Here is a 17,933-nt window from a genome sequence, read left to right on the forward strand (position 1 = left end):
TTTATTTACTTAGTCTGATTCTACTTCATTCAAACATCTCTTCGGCCCTCAACCTTTAGGGGACCCTGTTATCTGAAGCACAACCGCTGCACATGCAGCCAGATCTGACTGTTGCAAAGGTTGTTCCTAAAAACCCTGCTGGACCCAGATTCCTGTTCACTCTAACGTTCTATAACATCAGGTTAAGTTTTAATCCAATGTATCATTCCTGAACGGCTCCAGTCTGGATTAGAGTATCACCCAAACCGCTCGTTCTATCGTCAACAACCTTATTTTATTTGTTGCTTCAGGTTGTTCTGCTGCCTTGGCTGCATGAAGCTTGACAGCTGCCTCTGACATTGGGGATTATGGGATTCCTTTTTCAACGTTAGGGTGACTTCAGAGGCACCGCTGATTTCAATCGCATTTACTTTGATGGACTGTTTTCCCTCCTCAGACGTGACTGCTGAAGAACCCAGAACCATGATGATGACCTCACGAAACACATTTCTAGTGTTTTTCTCTTTTATTTTATCAAAGATCTGTGTTGTTACATGTGTTACACTGGGCATCTTAGTATGTGAGCTTAGGGAGACCAACGGTCATGCAGGAAAACGGCCTTCGACGTGTTTGGGACACTCACCCATGAGTTCTAGTAGATTAGATGTAAAATGACGGTTCTAAGGCCTTCTCTGCAATACATGTCTGAATGGCATAATGAAGGTTTATGGACCTCAGCTATTTAAATGTTATTGATAAAAAGACACGTGGTGAATCTTTGCATAATGAGGCAAATTTTATTGGTCAACTTGCCTCCCAAAAATGATCTGCCAGGAAATCACGCAGCGCCGGGGTGTGACTTGTAATTGCTGCTTCAAATTTAACAAATGACCTGCCAAGTTCATTGTTTCTTTAACCAAATACTGAGAAAAGCGAAGCAACATCTGTCACCCAAAGCCCTTGAGCAAGTTATCCACACCTTTATCATCAGAGCTCCTCAGAAAAAGAAGACAGAGAGAAAAGTGCAAAGTTTGCTCGAATTAAGATGATCGATAATATAATCCAGAAATGGTGAATGAACGGGACCTGAGCTGACTGAGGAGTCGTCTGAGCTAAAGAGGAAGATTGATCACGATAATGAACTATGAAGCAATGGTTAAATAAATTGAACACATAAAAGTAAGTGTAAACTCAGCATATCGTTTATGACATAAGGCTCTCAGTCTTACACAACACCCATTAAACTGGATTGCGATGTAAAAATGATATTGGCATAGTTGTCACCGTCTTTTATCCACTGTGTTGACCCATCTGTTTGGTGACCAGCATGTGGTACACTCCCTTCTTGGCGATCAGCTGCTGGTGCGTCCCCTTTTCCACCACCACTCCTCCCTGGAACACAGCGATGCAGTCGGCGTTTTGGATGGTGGACAGACGGTGGGCTACGACGATGCACGTCCTGCCCTTCCTGGCCTGGTCCAACGCCTCCTGCACCACCTGGACACAAGAGGTGCAGTGTTGTGCAGCGGCCTTATGGACTACGTAGCACTAATGTGAATAAAGTCTCACCTTCTCACTCTCAGTGTCGAGCGCAGACGTGGCCTCGTCCAGGAGCAACAGTTTGGGGTTGCGGATGATGGCTCGGGCTATGGCGACACGCTGCTTCTGGCCCCCTGACAGCTGTGTTCCCTTATCACCAGCCTGAGTGTCGTATCTCTGCTCAGAGACAGTATGTATATGGTGTAAATGGTCATGGGCAGCTCCATGGGAATCGATCAAATATGGAATCAACCATTTCCCCTGATTCACAGCCGCTACCTGAGGCAGCCCTTCGATGAAGCTGTGGATGTTGGCTGCTTTAGCAGCAGCTACTATCTCATTTTTATTTTAAAATAAATACAATGAAGCTGTTTCAGAAAATGTTGAAAATCTAAATTCTTGAATGACATAAATTAAGCTGTGCTGTGTGAAGCAATTATGGTATTTGGTGCCATCTAGTGTTGAAAATAGGAATGATTTTCCGTCCAGTCTCACCACTCTCCCCTCTCTGGGGTCATAAAACCTCTCCAGCAGCTAGATGGTGGTGCTCTTTCCACAACCGCTTCTGCCCACCAAGGCCAGAGTTTCTCCCTTTTTCACCCTCAGATTCAGCCCTTGGAGTACGTCACGTTCAACTACCCGTCACGGCCCGATGTGATTGCTGTCAGTCTAGAAAAATGTCCCCATTTTCAAACAGAAAACGAAATGGAAAATGAAAAAGATGAACCCCTAAAAAGCTCAGGTAAAAAGTGTGCAAGGTGAAGGTACAGAAGAGTTCACATTCCAGAGAAATCTGCTGCACACGGTTCTCTACTCGCCTTTCGATGGCTTTATTCTGACCGTTGAAGGCAAACATGGTCCTGATGTTGGAGAGCACCTCCTCTGCCAGAGCTCCAGCTTTAGCGTACGCCGTCTGCTCTTTATCACCGAACCACATAAGCATCTGCAGAGATGCAATAGTTAGCACTGTAAAAACAAAAAAATACTATGCAGGGGCTCAGAGGTTAAGGGTACTTTTACCTTGTTGTAAAGTGCACCTGCAATAGCCAGCAAGGGGCTCACGGCCAGGATACGATGAAGGATACGATGAAGGTGGAGGAGGCCTGGATCAGCAGCCCCATCTTGTCACTGATCCCCTCCTGGATCTTGTAGACATCGCTGGGAGGAAATGGCAACAATGGGAACAATTTACAATTGTGCCAAACTTGAACAAACAGAACCTTTTTAATCCAAATTATATTTGATGGTGTAGAGAAACGTTGAAAACAGCCACTACTGATGAGTTAAAACTGCATTAATCAGCCTTCAAACTCAAAATGTGACTCATCTGTATCTGACACTGATGTAAAGGCCATATTTTAGTTAATTAAATATGGATTCCTCATGACATTTGCAAAGGTTAGGCCTCAAATATCAAGAGCTCCGGTGTGAGTAGGTGGCACCGCCATGTTTGCAGGTCTGATTCAGGTGAACCTCGGTTACCCACTCCGACAGACGTGTGTTGAGGTCTCCCGTCTCGTTGACATCGAACCAGCTAATTTCCTGCTGCAGAACGCGACGGAAGAAGAGGCTGCGGATGCGTTTGATTTGACGTCCTGCTGCCAGTGTCCACAGGGACACCTGGAAGAAGGCTGAAACCAGGGCAGACAAGCCGAAAATGCTGTAGGCAATTGAATATCTGGATGAAAGACACATATTGACACACACTTAAAATAAGATAACAACATTGTTTAATATTTGCTATAAAAAAATTGAGTCTTAATTCTGTTGAATTATTTAGCTGACAATGAGGACATTTCTGTCTTACCCACGCATTTCGTCTTGTAAGGTGCTGTTTCTGACTGAGGTGAGATCTGAAATCAGAGAGAACACAACCGGCTGTTAATGGGAATAATAATCGCATTTAGGAACATCCTCGCAGCTGGCTGGGACTGGAGACTGACTGCAGTCACTAATGTTGACGTAGGACGTCCTGGAGTTCAGTATAAAAACGTCGATCAGCTGTCCGAACACGATGAAACTGATGGGAATCTTCGCCCCATTGATGATGGCCATCACTGTCCCAACGATGATCAGCACGATGTCCCAGCTGTCTGCAAACCTGAACTGCAAACATGTTGGGAAAAAACCAAAGAGCAGATAAAAGGATGTAAAACCATCGTAAAGAGCTGGACAGTCCGTGGGATAAATGTGGCAGCTGATTGTGAGAAGACAGAGCTCACCACAGCGATGGGGCCGACCATGAGCTTAGTCTGGGGCTTTTCACTCTTTCCACTTTCTTCATCCTCACTGGAAAATCCCAAAAGTCCTGTCGAATATGAACTAGGCTTTGATCCTTTTTCCCACCAAAGATTTCTGCTCTTACCTGAAGTTGCCATATTTCTTTTTTTTTTGCTGCTTTTCAATAGTTCCTGTTCGTCCTTCACCACCATGTCTGGTCCTCTTCAACTAAAACCACATTCAGTCCTTTAAAAGAAGAGATTGAAGATCAAGAGGATGTTCTTAAGTTATCTTTATTCCACAGTGTGTGTGTCTGCTTAACTGAATTATCCACTTAGCTTATGCTAACAAAACCCACAGGGAGTGGTTTGAATTATAATAATAAAGAAAGATGAACCTTTTCTGCCGCATTCTCTCTCTCCTCTGATATTTATTTGTGGTACATCTGATTGGGCTGCTTCAACTTGATTATCCCCATTTTCCCAAGATCTGGACTTGTCATGTCCATGAAGGACAAGGTATGCAGTGCAGTTCACACAAATAATAAATCCATGATAGATTTAAAGAAAACACACATCAGTAAAATCTCTAAAGAAACCTGCTATGATACAAACCTTCATCTCATAACAATCCAGTCAGTTCATGTCAGCAGATTCTAGTTTTCAGGTGACCGTTATTGCAAAATTCCGCAAGAGAACATCCTCTTCACTGCATCTTATGTTGACTTATGATGATGGATAAAGTGCATGTACAAGAAATGGAGAAATGCCCAGCACCCACCTTTTGTCAACCTTTAATATGCCTTTATATAGAATGATTTACATTTTGACTTTAAAGCAGCATCATTTGGACAGCCATATCACAAAACAATTTATTTATTTATTTATTTATTTTGGGGGGAAAAACTCTTTCCATTAATTTACGTTGGAAAACAGATGGACACTTTTATAATTCGGAGTCTAATTAGATGCGGAGAAAATTCAACTTCCGTAAACATTGTCGACGTCACGGGGGTGACGTAACGGACTCCCCGCCCATCCTTCTACACTGTCTATGGTTCCTCCGGGGTGACGGAGGCGGCTGGTCCTGCCCTGCTGCAGAACACAAGGACAGGCGACCAAGCACGGATGGCATCGCCGGGCATGGGGACGCATCCCATCCGCAAGCGGGGACCAGGAAGGAGCGCCGCGGTGGAAAGAAGGAACCTGCTGACGGTGTGCAGGTGAGAGCTGAATTCTGGAAGGAGCGGAGGAGGAACCAGCGCTCTCTAATGATGGTGGTCTGTGCCGGCTTAAATAATACATTACATTTATGGGGGGAATCTGAAGGAGAATTAGGGAAATACCTGTGTCTAGGTGGGTTTGCTGTCCGTATTTATTTATTTGATCATACCTTTCATTTCACACCAACACCACTCTCCTCCAGCCTCCATTTCGGCTTTTATTACCCCCCCCCCCCCACCCTCTCATAATTATTACTCAGTGATGGAAAACGGTCCAACAATTTTCAGCAGCCATGCAAAGCAGATTTGTATTATTTGACCTTTTTTTGATGAGATCTCGCAGTAGTTCTGTTTGACATTTGTATTTTTCTTCGATTCAAGCTCGAATTTAACCGCACTTAGCAAAGATCTGTGTGCGGAATTTGGCTAAATTAATAGAAATAAAAGAGCAAACAGCTCCTTTTCCTTCTGTTATTTCAGTGGCATGTGATCCAGGTGACAGATGAGCTTTTGTGTGTAGTAGGAGGGAGTCTGTTGCTAATTAGGTTAGCCTATGGTAGTGAGAGGTCTGATTGGGATATTTACTTTATGCAATTAACTTCCAGTTTCTATTTGACACGGTAAGTATATTTTATCTCCAGCTGCAAATGCTGGTAAAATGAAAATGAGCGGTTGATTGCTTTTTACACAAGCGCACACACAAACACACGCACACACGTGTGCGCGCCATTTAATCACTTTCCTGTGCATGTGGCTCCAATCAGATGGAACATAATGAGCAGCATTACAAATGAATTTATCAAAGGCGATTTAATCTCATTCCATCCTCAGAGTTAATTTTTGCAGCTAAATTAAAGTGAGAAATGATTAAAGTAAAATAATAGTAATGACACCTGTTTGAGGGTTTTATTTTCCCTCTTTTTTTAAATGAATTTGATGGAGAAGTATTGTGGTTTGCACCTCATTCGTCCAAGAATCAGACTGGTGAAGAGACGGGATTATGAGTGAGGATTACTCCATCTGTCCTCTCTTGTCTTCAGGTTTTCAGTCAAGACTCTGCTGGACCGGTCCTGCACAGAGACCGTGGATGACTCCTCTTCCGAATTCGTGAACTTTGCATCCATTCTGGAGCACATCCTCAGTCACAGACTCAAAGGTAAAAAGATAAATAAGTAGCAAGGTGTGCAGCTATCCATTCGGGTCGGTATTCCTGCAAGATAGAATTTTCTCCACTTCATTTGGTTGGGTTTTTGTTGTAGGTCAGACCAGTTGGTTCGGCTATGAGAGTCCACGAAGTTTCTGGGATTATGTCAGAACCGCCTGCAGCAAAGTTCCTCACAACTGCATCCGAAGCATTGAGAGCATGGAGAACGTGCGGTCATCCAAGGCCAAAGTGAGATGGAAACAATCTCTGCTCCTGTCTAAACACTTGAGACAGGAAATACATATAGACTCAGTAACGATTTGAAATTCAGCCGTTTCTCACTCCAAGTGGTTTCTGATCCACAGCTCACATCAGGCGCATTCAGACATTTGTAGTAATTCTTCTTATTATGGCAGGAGGAACAAAAGGAACACTGTCAAACATGGTGTATGAAATGTGCCTCTGGTCAGTCTGACAGCAACGTGTGAACAACACGTCTGAAAAAGAAGCTCCCATTTGACACAAAAAACAGACTGAAACATGAGAAAAAAGGAGTAAAATATAATCTAGAATTGAATATATTTATCTGATAATTCATATTGGGCAATAGGTGAAAAAAATCAAAAACTGTGGGGGCAAAACATGAGCATCAGCATTAGCATTCTTAGCGTTAGCATGCTGGCTAAAGTTGGTTCATCAGAATCACATATTGTCATCTTGGACGCTGTGACTCTCTTTAAAAAAGCTAATGTTCCAATAACGGCTCCGTGTCGCTGCCACGTCTCCCCGCAGGGCCGGGCTTGGATCAGAGTGGCCCTGATGGAGAAAAGATTATCAGAGTACATTTCTTCTGCGCTGAGGGACCTCAGAACCACCAGGTCTCATGTCCACACACACACACACACACACACATGCAGTTGCCCTTTAAATCTCTTTGTGGTTGCACCCATTTGCCCCCACCTAAACTGCAAATTCCAGTCAGAGGACTTGTCTTCAAGCTGTTGAGTTGATATTAACGCGTGTGTCTCTGACGGTAGGCGGTTTTACGACGATGGAGCGATCATGCTGGGAGAGGAGGCGGGGCTGTTGGCCGACACGCTCATCGGACTCAACACCATTGACTTCAGGTTCTGATTAAATTCTGCTGTTTGATATGCCACAGCTGCGTGTGTGTGAGGTGGAGATGAGCTGTGAACAGATGGATTGGATGCAGTTAGCCTGACCTTTCCAATCTTCAGCTTCTGTCTGAAGGGCGAGGGCGTGGATGGAGCTTCGCCCGCCATCATCGACTTCACACCGTACCTGAAGTTCATTCAGAGGTACAGAATCGATCGTTGCCATTCTGTAGTCTCTGTCACAGGTGTGGGCCACCGCGTGGCTTTTGGTCCCTTTTTTTCCCCAAAACAGACTTGGTTTGTAATAAAGCTGCAGCAGCTCCTCAGAACAACTTACAAAAGGCAGGAACGGAGGCTTTCACTGATATGAGATGCGCTCTGGCTCCCCGTGTAGCGGCGACAGTATCAGCAGCGACGAGGAGGAGATGAGGACGATGGGCAGCAGCGGCAGCGAGAGCAGCACCCCAGACAAGATGGCCACCGCCGCCTCCATCTTCACCGAGCAGAGCAACCTGGTCAGCAAGTGCAAACGCTTTGAGCAGAAGTACCGCATGGCTCTGGAGCAGAAGGTAGACCGTCTGTGTGTGTGTGTGGTTTTACTTTACCTCAAACAAACACAGCGTTTCCATCCCTCTTTGGCCACATCTGGTGCCCCCCCCCCTCGGTTAATCCATTTGCTCTGGTGATGGATCCTTACAGTGTTTTTCATGGCAGACAGCAAACAGACAGAGAAAGAGCGCGTTACCTCTCACTTGTGTCTCAGGGTTACCTGGAAGAGCTGGTCCGCCTGCGAGAGGCCCAGTTGTCAGAGGCCATGTCGAAGAACAAAAGTCTTCAGCAGAGCCTGACGGACACACACCTCACACACACACTGGAGAAGGAGCAGCTGGAGTTCATCATACTGGAACTACAGGACCAACTGTGAGCTCAACTGTGTGTGTTTGAGCGTTTGTGTGTATGTTCTGTTCTTGTACTTGCTACCAACCAAAATCCCAATTCTACTAGACATTTTGGGGAAGTGAGGACATTTTGGCTGGTCATCAAATACATTATGCCTATGAAAGTCCTCACAAAGATAGAAGTACAAGGATGCAAGAGTGTTTGTGGGATTGTGGTATCTTGAACTTTGAGGTTCAGAGCGGGAACAGTAATTGCATCTTGTGCTCCAAATACGAAGGACTAAGAAAAAAATGGCTTGACAATTAAATCAGTGTTGTTTGTGAGGCCTGACAAAAAAAACCAAAAACCTCTGCAAATCTCAAGCCAGCGTGATCAATCACTGTAGACTCATCCCACTCTACAAATGCAGCTCAGACACTGCCAGGAAATGTGTGAATACAGATGGAGCTACTGGTTTTTATTTAATCTTTATTTGATTATTTCACACAAAAAGTTGCCACATTATTTTATTCAGAGTTTTCATTCATTGCAGCGATCGTTCAGTGTCCCTGCTCGCATGTTTTTAATCAACCCTGCTACGCTGTCTCTTTTTAGCACAGTGCTGAAGAACAATGATTTGCGCTCCAGACAAGAGCTGACTGCCCACCTGACCAATCAGTGGCCATCTCCCGTTGCCCTGGATGCTAATGCGGTTGCCTTGGACACGCTGCTGTACAGGAAGAACACAGAAGGACAGTGGGAGGAGTGTGTAGCTGAGATGCCAATAATGCCCTTAATAGAGTTGATCATTAGAATGACTATATGTAATATGTGTGAGATCAAAATAATTAGTGTCATGGCAGGATTTCAGAGTTGTTAAGTCTCAAAATCAGCATGTGTTTGACAGATTCTTTGTCCTAGCAGGAAGAGCGTCCAGAGTCTGGGGCAGGCCTCAGTGGACCTGGGCCTCTCCCGGCCCTCCCTGGAGCGCTCGCGCATGCTGAGTCCAGATCTGAGGCCGGCCGTGGCACACTGGACCCACCAGGGTACGTCTCTGCCAGCCTTGTAATGACCGTAGCACAGGAAGAGTCTGAATCACGCCGCGCTGCTTCATTCAGGTAAAGAAGAGACGCTGTCCTTGAGAGGCCTGTGCGGCTCCCCGACCTCCGTCACCAGCTACATGTCTCTGGCCTGCCTGAAGTCTAACGAGTGTCTGGCCAGTCCTGCAACAGAGATCAGCAGCCCCGGCCTGACGCCGTCATAGGGCCCTTCGACAGTTTTCAGCGGCTGTGATCAGATCGCGTGATGACTGGCTGGGACCTCATCGGTGTAAACATTGTACGTTTTCACTTCGTCTCGGATTGTTTTCTTTTTTTTCTAAAAACAGCAGTTTTTAATCTCATTTGTCATTCTTTTCCTGCTATCGAGTCCTTTTTTAATGCGTGTGCCGTCAGCGCTGCCGCCCCGTTGTGGTTTTTACTGAATCACCATTTTGTTCTCAGGTAAAGAACACTTTAACGTCCAGCCTCCAGTTTGAAGTTCAGCCGTTCCAGAGCGACTCTTGCTGTTCTCCCCTTTAAATGTATTAATGCAGTACACTAAATCAGCATAGAGCCGCAGTATTGAAACCATAATCAACAGTTACCTTTTACAAACGTACATCAGATGTTTATATTTGTTTGCCCCTTAAATCCTTTGTTGGAAATAAACTTCCACTTGCTGAAAACAGTGAGACTTTGAGACTTTTATTGTAGATGCTGAACATTCGTGGAGGCGAATCACATATGAAGCCAGTGAAACTGGTATTTCCAGAGGACTTGAAAAGGTCTTGAAAAGATGTTGAAAGGTCAACCTCACAGGTCACTTTCTTAGTGTCTTTCCAGTCTACACGTCAGCAGGTGAAGTGGACTGGAAGTGCTAAAGTACCAGGAATGTTCTGACCTCAACCCACACAGGGGAATAAATAGCTTTTTCTTTCAAACTGACACACTTCGGGCTCATGACGCACAATTCAAGTGGCACCGGGACAAGAAGGGGAACCCAAGAGCCCGTTACTAAAATGGTAATGTGCAAATGATTGCATTGAGCTTTTTTTTTTTTATCTTTTGGAGATAAAACCATAAATGTTCATAAATAATGTTTTAATAGCTGCTTTGATTAGCTGTGATTAGAGCTCTAAATTTGGCACCATCCGCCGAGTCGTGCAGCAGTTTCATTTGGTATGCTTTGGACAGGAACACACGAGAGGAACCCTCAGCTGCTGCTGGTGTGCAGAGGCCCGAGCTCCCTTTCCTGGTTGTATTTTCGGAAGAAAGCCTTCCCAAACTCGTAACTGCTGATCATGATTGCACAGGCTGGAGCCACTTTGATCAGCCTGGGCAGAAAGCCTGGTAAAAACACAGCAGAAAGGAGGAGTTAGCATTTGGAGGTGAGCTGCTGGTCCGCCTACAATACCCACAATTCCTACCTGCAAACAGGGCGCCGATGCCGTCCTGCGTCAGAATCCTGCGCATCACACTTATGGTGGAGCTGGAAACCTGGCCAGATACTGGGAACAAAAAGCAAACAGTGTTTTCTGCTAATGTCATGACAACGGTGCAGTGCCAAACCAGTCTTAAAAACAATTCCTAGAGACAATTATAAACCCAAAGGAGTCGCTCATGGTTACATTTCTTTGCATCCCCTTCTCCCAGTTCCACCTGCCGTCTTGTTTTGACAACATCGAATGGTAATGTAACAATTGATGCAATCTGAAAATAAAGGAGAAATACAGATTCATTTTATGACGTCGCGAGTTGTGCTTTAGACACATATGTACCTAAAATCAATCTGCATTAGCAGCTTTGCTCTCAAAGCTGCGCAGATGCACTTACGGAGCCGGAAACTCCTCCTGATGTGAAGGTAATGGCAAAAGTGGGCTCTCTTGTGTTATAGCGCTCACACAGCCAGATCTTGCCCTTCTCGTAGTTGTACCAGTACATAGCTGAGAAGGGCACGTCTCGCAACAGCGTCGGCCCAAAGCCGCGCCACAGAGAACGCCAGCCTTCTGTCTGCACGGCGGAGCGGATGCAGTGTGTCACCTGGCTGTACGACTGTTTCTCAGCCTGCAGCTTTGTTCGGATCAGCTCCAGAGGGCTGATGACTGTCGCCGACCCCGCTGAAACACACACAACAGGAAACTATGTGCACAATCCGAAGACACTTGTTCCTCCAAGGCAGAAGGATAAGGTTTTAATCATCATCTGTAACTGTACAATCCTTTTGATTGCTGGATACCCAACGTTGGTGCTCACCTCTGGCTAGAGCTCCGGCCAATGGGGGAGCGTTGTCCGCATAGTCACCCATCCTGACCCTCAGCAATGAGTGCAACTGGTCGTAGCACGTGAAATAGATGACTGTGGCTGGAACTGCCATCACACTGCAGAACACGAGAGAAAATTCAATCAAGCTGTATCAAGTACTGTAGTAGAAAGGAAAACAGTCAAAAATACCAGACCGGTAAATTTAGGGGTTGTGATTTATTTAAGTAAAGTCTACTCTAATATTAATATCTCACTTATTGCGAATAAATTATTGATAATCAGCCATTAAGAAAACCATAGGTGGTTTGCTGCTAATTGGCAACTTAAGCAAATCTACTCCTCCTGAGTGCAGCAGCTATGAGCTGAAAGAATTTCCATCGTGTTTGCACGTGCAAACACAAACAGTTCTCCAGTTTTTCTTCTTTACACCAAAGTAAAAGGGACAAATGATTTTACACTCACAGGGTTGGAGGTAGACCACTCCATAATGCTTGTACTCCTTCGTGACGCACTATTTTTACAAAGGCATCCTGTAGACATGTGGATCAGCTTAGGTTCTGTTGTTTACAGTTTATAAACAGTTTGACTATTACAACACGATTGTGCGGATCTATTAATGTTTTTATATACTGTAATACAAATGGTATGTGAGCAGTTTACCAGCGTGCCACTGAAGTGACCCGGTGCCTTGTACCAGGCCTTAGAATTGCCATTTTCACACACGCATATGTGATCCATGAGCCCATTACAATAGACGAAACATTTCCCTGAAAGATATTTTTTTTAAAATGGGATGTGGTCATATTGCTTTTCTTGTATCTGCAGAAGCAACAGCAGCTCAATCAATGTATGGTCAACATACCTTTTGGGAAAGGATTTTTCTGTGCCTGGAGCCTGATCTTCACAACATCCAGAGGTGTGACTGGAAAAAGGCAAAATGCTTTTCAGCCTCTGAGCAAAATAATGTCCTGTGCACAAACACTAAGAGACCCTACGTAAGGGCAAATGCATTGTGTCATCTGCAGACGCAAAACATGGAATTTTAAACAAAAACCAGGTACCTACCAGCATCCAAGGACGTTCTTATAGCCACGGCAGTCATAAAACAACCTTAATAATCCTTACTAAACAAACATTTGAAAATAAATTATAGAAGTGTTTCTACCTAAATAAATAAGTAGATCCGATGAATATGCAGTATGACCTGTTTGTTCAAATGTATAAAATGCACAGTTAAATCAAGTTAAGTCAAATATCTCACCAAACAACGATGTGATAAAGGCTCCGGAGCAGGACGACACCATCTGTTGGACTGGTGTAATGCCATTACCAGTTAAAGAAGCCGGACTTTGACCGTTCATAGTTCCTCCCTAAAACACAACGATAGAATCACCAAGTATACATTTTGTTACATATCAGTGATCGTGTGTACAAAAACGGAGAAGCTGCCTTGCGTAGCACGCCATGACACTATTATACAAGGTGTCGTAACTTTAATTTACGAGACCAACTGGTTAGCTAACTTCTTACCTCTGCCAAGCAGCCACGGCGTCAACAAGCTGTTCCAACACACGTACTTCTCTTCATTATAACCTTGATATTTAAAAAATACAGATACTGTATTTGTTTTAGTATGATGTTTCAGCACGTGTATAAGCTACATCACGCATGGGAATGTTTAACCTCAACATAGCCGTTGAAGTATCACGTGATACCGAATATTGACTCTTACAAAAGCTATTTCAACCAAGAACATTCGTTATTTTAAATTTAATAAAATATCGGTTGAATTTATGTTATATTAAAGTGACTATGTACATATTGATTTTAAACGACCGTTCAAAAATATTTAATCTGTATATTTGTTCGATTTAGGTTTTAAAATGTTTCGAAACATCAGATTGGCACCACAATACAAATTTACGTATTTCCGGGATGCCAGGTTTGAAGGCTTTACCCAAAACTAATCAAATTTTAGTAAGCCTATGAAAATAACGGGACGGCGGTAATTGTAGTGGAAAGTGCATTCTTTATCATTAAAATAAACTGGGTCGTTTAGAATATAAACGGTGTCGGGTAGGTTACCTTTAAGTTAATTACCGAAAGTCCGTAAAAAAATAAAACATGGCAACATCGATTAGGCTTTAAAGCGGGAAATGTGGATATACGGACATGTAACTAAGAGTTTACTACTGTACATAACATATTTTTAGGCCTTTTTATTTTAAAATTTTAAGTCGCAAGGACGTGGTATTCCTGTTTGACTGGAGTTAACGGAATGGTGGAACGTGGTATGAAAATGCCACCGAGTAGCGAAGTTCGCTCCCGTTAGGGGAGACTAAACAAACGGTAGGAAAAACAGTTGTCTATATCTTCTATATCCCTCAGTCTTGTAGAGGTTTCATTTAGTTTAGTTTCCTTTCGTAATGGTAAATAACAGGGCCCCTAAAACGACCCCGGTGGAATGTTTACAAAACACAAAAGGTCAACAAAACATTGTTGTGTTGACAGAGAACATCATGAAGACCAAAAGAACCTACAGACGGACGGGAAGAAACTGTCAGGGTAACTTCAATTCTTCTCATATTAGTACAGCAAGTTACAGTGCATCCATGATTGTGGCGTTAACCCTATTATCATTATGGAAATCCCATTTCATCTTATTGATTGATTCATTCAGCCATTTCATCTGAGTTTTGCATGTAACAAAACTTCACATTGTGCGACTGTAATGGCTTGATTTGAAGGTAAACACATCAGTTCTGGTTCCAAGACAGCAGCAGCAGCAGCAGCGAGTCAAGCAAAGCCATCACCACTGGGTTCCTCTCATATTAAGCTGTTAATTGGGAAGATCTTTTACCTGGATCTGCCATCAAACGCTTCAACTGAGTCACTGGAGAGGGATATAAAAGAACTGGGAGGGGTGAGACAAATTTCCATTTTAGGCCATATTTATGACTTTAGAAAAGTGGAAATCGCCACACTCTAATAATCTTGTTCCATGTTTCCTCAGACTGTTGAAAAGTTCTTTAGCAAGGATATTAAGTATCTGGTTTCCAATAAGAAGGAGGCTAGATATGTGAATGGCCTCAGACAGACGTGTCCTGTCCCCAGCCCCGACTCAGGGCAGAGTTCACCCCATCCTGGCTCGAACCCGCACAAGCCCTGCAGCCACGGAGATAACGTCAAAGGCAGATCTCTGAACCCAACGGATGCGGTCAGTGTACCTTTATACAGCGCAGATGTACTCCGGTTAGCAGGAAGTGATATGTTAATTAGATCGAGTGAACTAGTTGATTTAATGAGTTTCTGTTTTGCAGTTTGTTGCAAGTCGAGGGAAGTCTTTGGTGGATAGAGTGGTGAACGAGCAGGTAGGTCATTTTAACCCCAATCATTTTTATCTTGGAATTGTATTTATCTCTAGCTTTTGTGTTCTACTGCAAATTTCTTTTAGGAGAGGGTTCATACAAGCAAGATCCTGTCAAATGCTCTTGAGTGGGGTGTCAAAATTATCTATGTAGATGGTAGGTACCATATGAAACTGCAATTAAGTCGTCTTTATCATACACCACAAATGAGGACCTGTTTTTTTCTGATTACACTTTCAGATTTAAGGGCGTATATTCAGAAGAAGAAAAAGGGTGTTAGCCAATATCCTGCCACTGTGGCTGACAGGGCAAATGTGTGTTTACATAGTACTTAAGACTTTTTCAGTTATTTTAAAAGTGTTTCTGGTTATTGTGATTCTGTGATCTTGAATATTTTACAGGTCAACGTGGAGCTAGCAGCAAAGCAGCCCTTTCAGAAATGCAAAGGTACATGTAATAGGTGCTGTTAGCCAGTCCAGTTTCCCCCTTTGTTCTAATTAGTGATGTTTGTCCCAGGGGGGCGGATCACTAAACCATTCGTCAAGGTGGAAGATTCCAGCAGGTAAGACAGCGGAGAGACAGGCTGAGATCCTGCTGCCATCGTTTCGACTGGGTCTCTCTGAAACCTTCATCTTCTCCTCAGACACTACCGACCCATCTACATCACCCTGCCAAACATGCCCCAGTTTAACCTGAGGGGCCTTCCGCCCTGCAGTCCTTTCTTGGCCGATGACAAGGATTCTCCCGGAGAAAGACCGTACCCACACAGGTATAGAGCATCTCTGGTTTGAGTGTAGGTGCTTGAAATGAGGATCGTCAATCGTATTTGGACGTATTTGTGCAACCTCCGGTCTGTCGTGTGAACAGAGGAGTGAAAGCCTCAGGCAGCGAAGGGAAAGCTCAGAATGGCCGAAAGAAGAAGAGAAGCGGGGGCTACTGCGAGTGCTGTATGGTCAAATATGAGAATGTCACGAGGGTGAGTTTCATGTGAGATCATGAGAAATCATGAGAAACGTCACCAGCCAAAAATAGATAATTAACCATTTCCCCCATCCCAGCATCTCCTGAGCGATTGTCATCAGGCGTTCTGCAAAGGTGACCAATACGCTGTGCTGGACAAAGTGATCTCAAGAATGCACTTCAACTTCAGCAGCGTTTTAAAGCAAGTGGAAGGGTAGTGAAGGAAAAGATGACAAATCGCTAAATGGATTTCAGTCCACGTATGTTTATCTCCACCGACTATCACTTTTCCCAGGTCATCGTGTGGTGCTTCTTCTGTGCCTAAACAAAGACATAAAGAAGATTTCTGCCTGGCAGAGACTGTTGACAGGCATCAGTGGAGCAGCAGTGAAGGGCCGTGTGTGGGACAGGATTCAAAGATGGCCCCATTTCCTGCTGCTGCAGCTCCCAACAGAGGTGGGGAGGAAGAGAAGAGCGATGACACCGGCACAGATGGATCCAGGAGCAAATCTTCTGGGTTAAAACAGATGTGTGGACAGGATTCACCCACTTCTCATACTCCAAAGTCTTCTCAGCCACAGATGGAGGCGACACTGCCTCCTGGATTTAATGTTAGGACGGATCACCAAGAGACAACGGAGGAATTTGCTGGAAAAAACCTTCCCAAAATGGAAGAATTGAGCATCCCTACCCAAACCTTCTCCCCGGTCCGAAAAATAAAGAGAAAGAGCCGAGTCTATAAACGCAAAAGACAGAAATTCGAGTCACACGTGTGCGTGAAGCCGAGCGTCACTAACGATGACTCTAAACTGAAACTTTGGGAGATTTTTGAATCAAGTGATGGAATGGATGTGGAATTTCAAGGTTTTAAAGGCTTAAAACAAGGAAATTGAATGTGAAGGAATCTGAGTAGTGTTGCCAGAATGTTCCACGTTTGTCTGTGTGTTAGATGATAACCTTTTCCTTCTGCCGTATCATAGCCAGGCAGCTAGAAACATGCAGCTCGGATATTATTTAATGCCGATAACGAAGGTTTAAAGGGCATGGACTGGATAAATGAGTTCAAACCTGCAGTATTTAACTGTGTTAGAGGGGATCTTAACTGCAGTGGCCTTAGCAGGAGGTCAAGGAAATTGTGGTTTTTTTAGAATTCACATTTTATTAAAATGTATAGGCCTGTGAATTTTTACAGACGAAAGAGATTAAAGATGAAACATGAAGGTCTGTGGATAATAAAAGCGAGTGGTGGAGACATAACGGGTGCTTTTGTGTTCTAATGTAAAGACAGCATGGAGGGAGAGACAATACTGAATCAAGAATCCTGCAGAAATGAGAAATCACGCAGGCACATTTGCTCCACATGAGCACCAGCTGCCCCAGGACGCACCTCCTGCTGAGATGTTCACAGCTGATCTGGCTTCAGATGCAGAAACAGGCAGAGAGGAAGAAACAGCGGGAGTCTGAGACTCGATCCACCCCGAATCTCAAACAGAGCAATGCTCAGGAACAGAGAATTGAGAGGGAAGCTTAGCAGGATGGGCCAGGAAGCAACCAGGAAAACATCTGAATGAAGATGTGTGTGTTTGAGTGAAGCCAAGGGTTGTAGAGCAGAAACCAGCTTTATTTGTCTAAAGAAAGCATTTCTGTAAAAGATGAGTGATGCTTGAATGTTTGCAGCATAGCAGGAGGGAGAACATTCAGCTTGAATCGACTCTTCAGTCAGGAACCCTTCACAGTAATTTATGTGCCGGTTGTCGTTTTGGGACCCGAACTCCATGTTGGTTTCCTGGTATTTTTTTTTATTAGGAAAACCAAGGTGAAGAAAGCTTCCATCCAGAAGAGCCAGACTCATAATAAACCACCTCTGATGCAGCATTTAGCACCTGATTTTCACCTATCACTAAGAACATATACCCTCTGTATTTTTAGCATTTGTATTTTAATTAAACAGAACATTAAAATGAGTCCAGAAAATTATCATCTTGGTTTAAGCAACACGGATTTGAGTTTCTTCTTCACTTTTGCTGTTAAAGAAGATCTACATGGACGTCCCATGCAGTTACCATGATTAGCACAGTTACTGTAGATACGTGTGTGTCTTTGGTTTGTCTTTTATCTCCTTTATGGCTTTAGTGTCAAGACCTGAAAGATAAAAGGAGAAAGCCAAACTGGGAGACCAAAGATAAGCAGCTCTACCAACCCTCC

The 17,933-nt window shown here is 44.0% G+C and overlaps 3 protein-coding genes and 1 pseudogene across 11 annotated transcripts; 2 read left to right on the forward strand and 2 right to left on the reverse strand.

Annotated features, from left to right (window-relative positions):
* Window positions 1–814: 814 nt before the first annotated feature.
* LOC101066571 (multidrug resistance protein 1-like) lies at window positions 815–4,385 on the reverse strand (annotated as a pseudogene).
* A 394-nt stretch (window positions 4,386–4,779) lies between these two features.
* rundc3b (RUN domain containing 3b) lies at window positions 4,780–9,824 on the forward strand. 6 transcript variants are annotated; one of them, XM_029838270.1, is made up of 12 exons: window positions 4,780–4,960; window positions 6,001–6,116; window positions 6,220–6,353; window positions 6,897–6,982; window positions 7,142–7,231; window positions 7,343–7,423; window positions 7,614–7,788; window positions 7,983–8,140; window positions 8,714–8,863; window positions 9,020–9,144; window positions 9,217–9,436; window positions 9,601–9,824. In XM_029838270.1, exons 1-11 carry the CDS (start codon window positions 4,866–4,868, stop codon window positions 9,360–9,362), a joined length of 1,356 nt encoding a protein of 451 aa, XP_029694130.1. In that variant the 5' UTR covers window positions 4,780–4,865; the 3' UTR covers window positions 9,363–9,436; window positions 9,601–9,824. The 6 variants fall into 6 exon arrangements, with proteins under 6 accessions (XP_029694130.1, XP_029694132.1, XP_029694131.1 ...); XM_029838272.1 differs by having other exon boundaries at window positions 9,020–9,134; window positions 9,216–9,436; XM_029838271.1 differs by having other exon boundaries at window positions 9,023–9,144.
* slc25a40 (solute carrier family 25 member 40) lies at window positions 9,824–13,126 on the reverse strand. Its single transcript, XM_003966126.3, has 10 exons — window positions 12,931–13,126; window positions 12,662–12,770; window positions 12,263–12,322; window positions 12,061–12,167; window positions 11,863–11,930; window positions 11,392–11,516; window positions 10,972–11,255; window positions 10,767–10,848; window positions 10,566–10,646; window positions 9,824–10,485 (listed from the first exon to the last, which is right to left on the reverse strand). Exons 2-10 carry the CDS (start codon window positions 12,759–12,761, stop codon window positions 10,352–10,354), a joined length of 1,041 nt encoding a protein of 346 aa, XP_003966175.1. The 5' UTR covers window positions 12,762–12,770; window positions 12,931–13,126; the 3' UTR covers window positions 9,824–10,351.
* Window positions 13,127–13,477: 351 nt separating this feature from the next.
* Window positions 13,478–17,833, forward strand: dbf4 (DBF4-CDC7 kinase regulatory subunit). 4 transcript variants are annotated; one of them, XM_029838268.1, is made up of 13 exons: window positions 13,481–13,749; window positions 13,912–13,965; window positions 14,178–14,323; window positions 14,414–14,617; window positions 14,721–14,771; window positions 14,855–14,924; window positions 15,009–15,082; window positions 15,170–15,215; window positions 15,285–15,330; window positions 15,412–15,537; window positions 15,636–15,744; window positions 15,827–15,942; window positions 16,024–17,833. In XM_029838268.1, the coding sequence occupies exons 2-13, from the start codon at window positions 13,920–13,922 to the stop codon at window positions 16,619–16,621; spliced, it is 1,632 nt and encodes a 543-aa protein (XP_029694128.1). In that variant the 5' UTR covers window positions 13,481–13,749; window positions 13,912–13,919; the 3' UTR covers window positions 16,622–17,833. The 4 variants fall into 4 exon arrangements, with proteins under 4 accessions (XP_029694129.1, XP_029694128.1, XP_011603938.2 ...); XM_011605636.2 differs by having other exon boundaries at window positions 14,148–14,323; window positions 15,827–15,930; window positions 16,024–17,832; XM_011605635.2 differs by having other exon boundaries at window positions 13,483–13,749; window positions 14,148–14,323; window positions 16,024–17,831.
* The last annotated feature ends 100 nt before the right edge of the window (window positions 17,834–17,933 follow it).

Source organism: Takifugu rubripes, chromosome 7 (genome assembly GCF_901000725.2).
Source record: "Takifugu rubripes chromosome 7, fTakRub1.2, whole genome shotgun sequence".
NCBI classification, from domain to species: domain Eukaryota; kingdom Metazoa; phylum Chordata; class Actinopteri; order Tetraodontiformes; family Tetraodontidae; genus Takifugu; species Takifugu rubripes.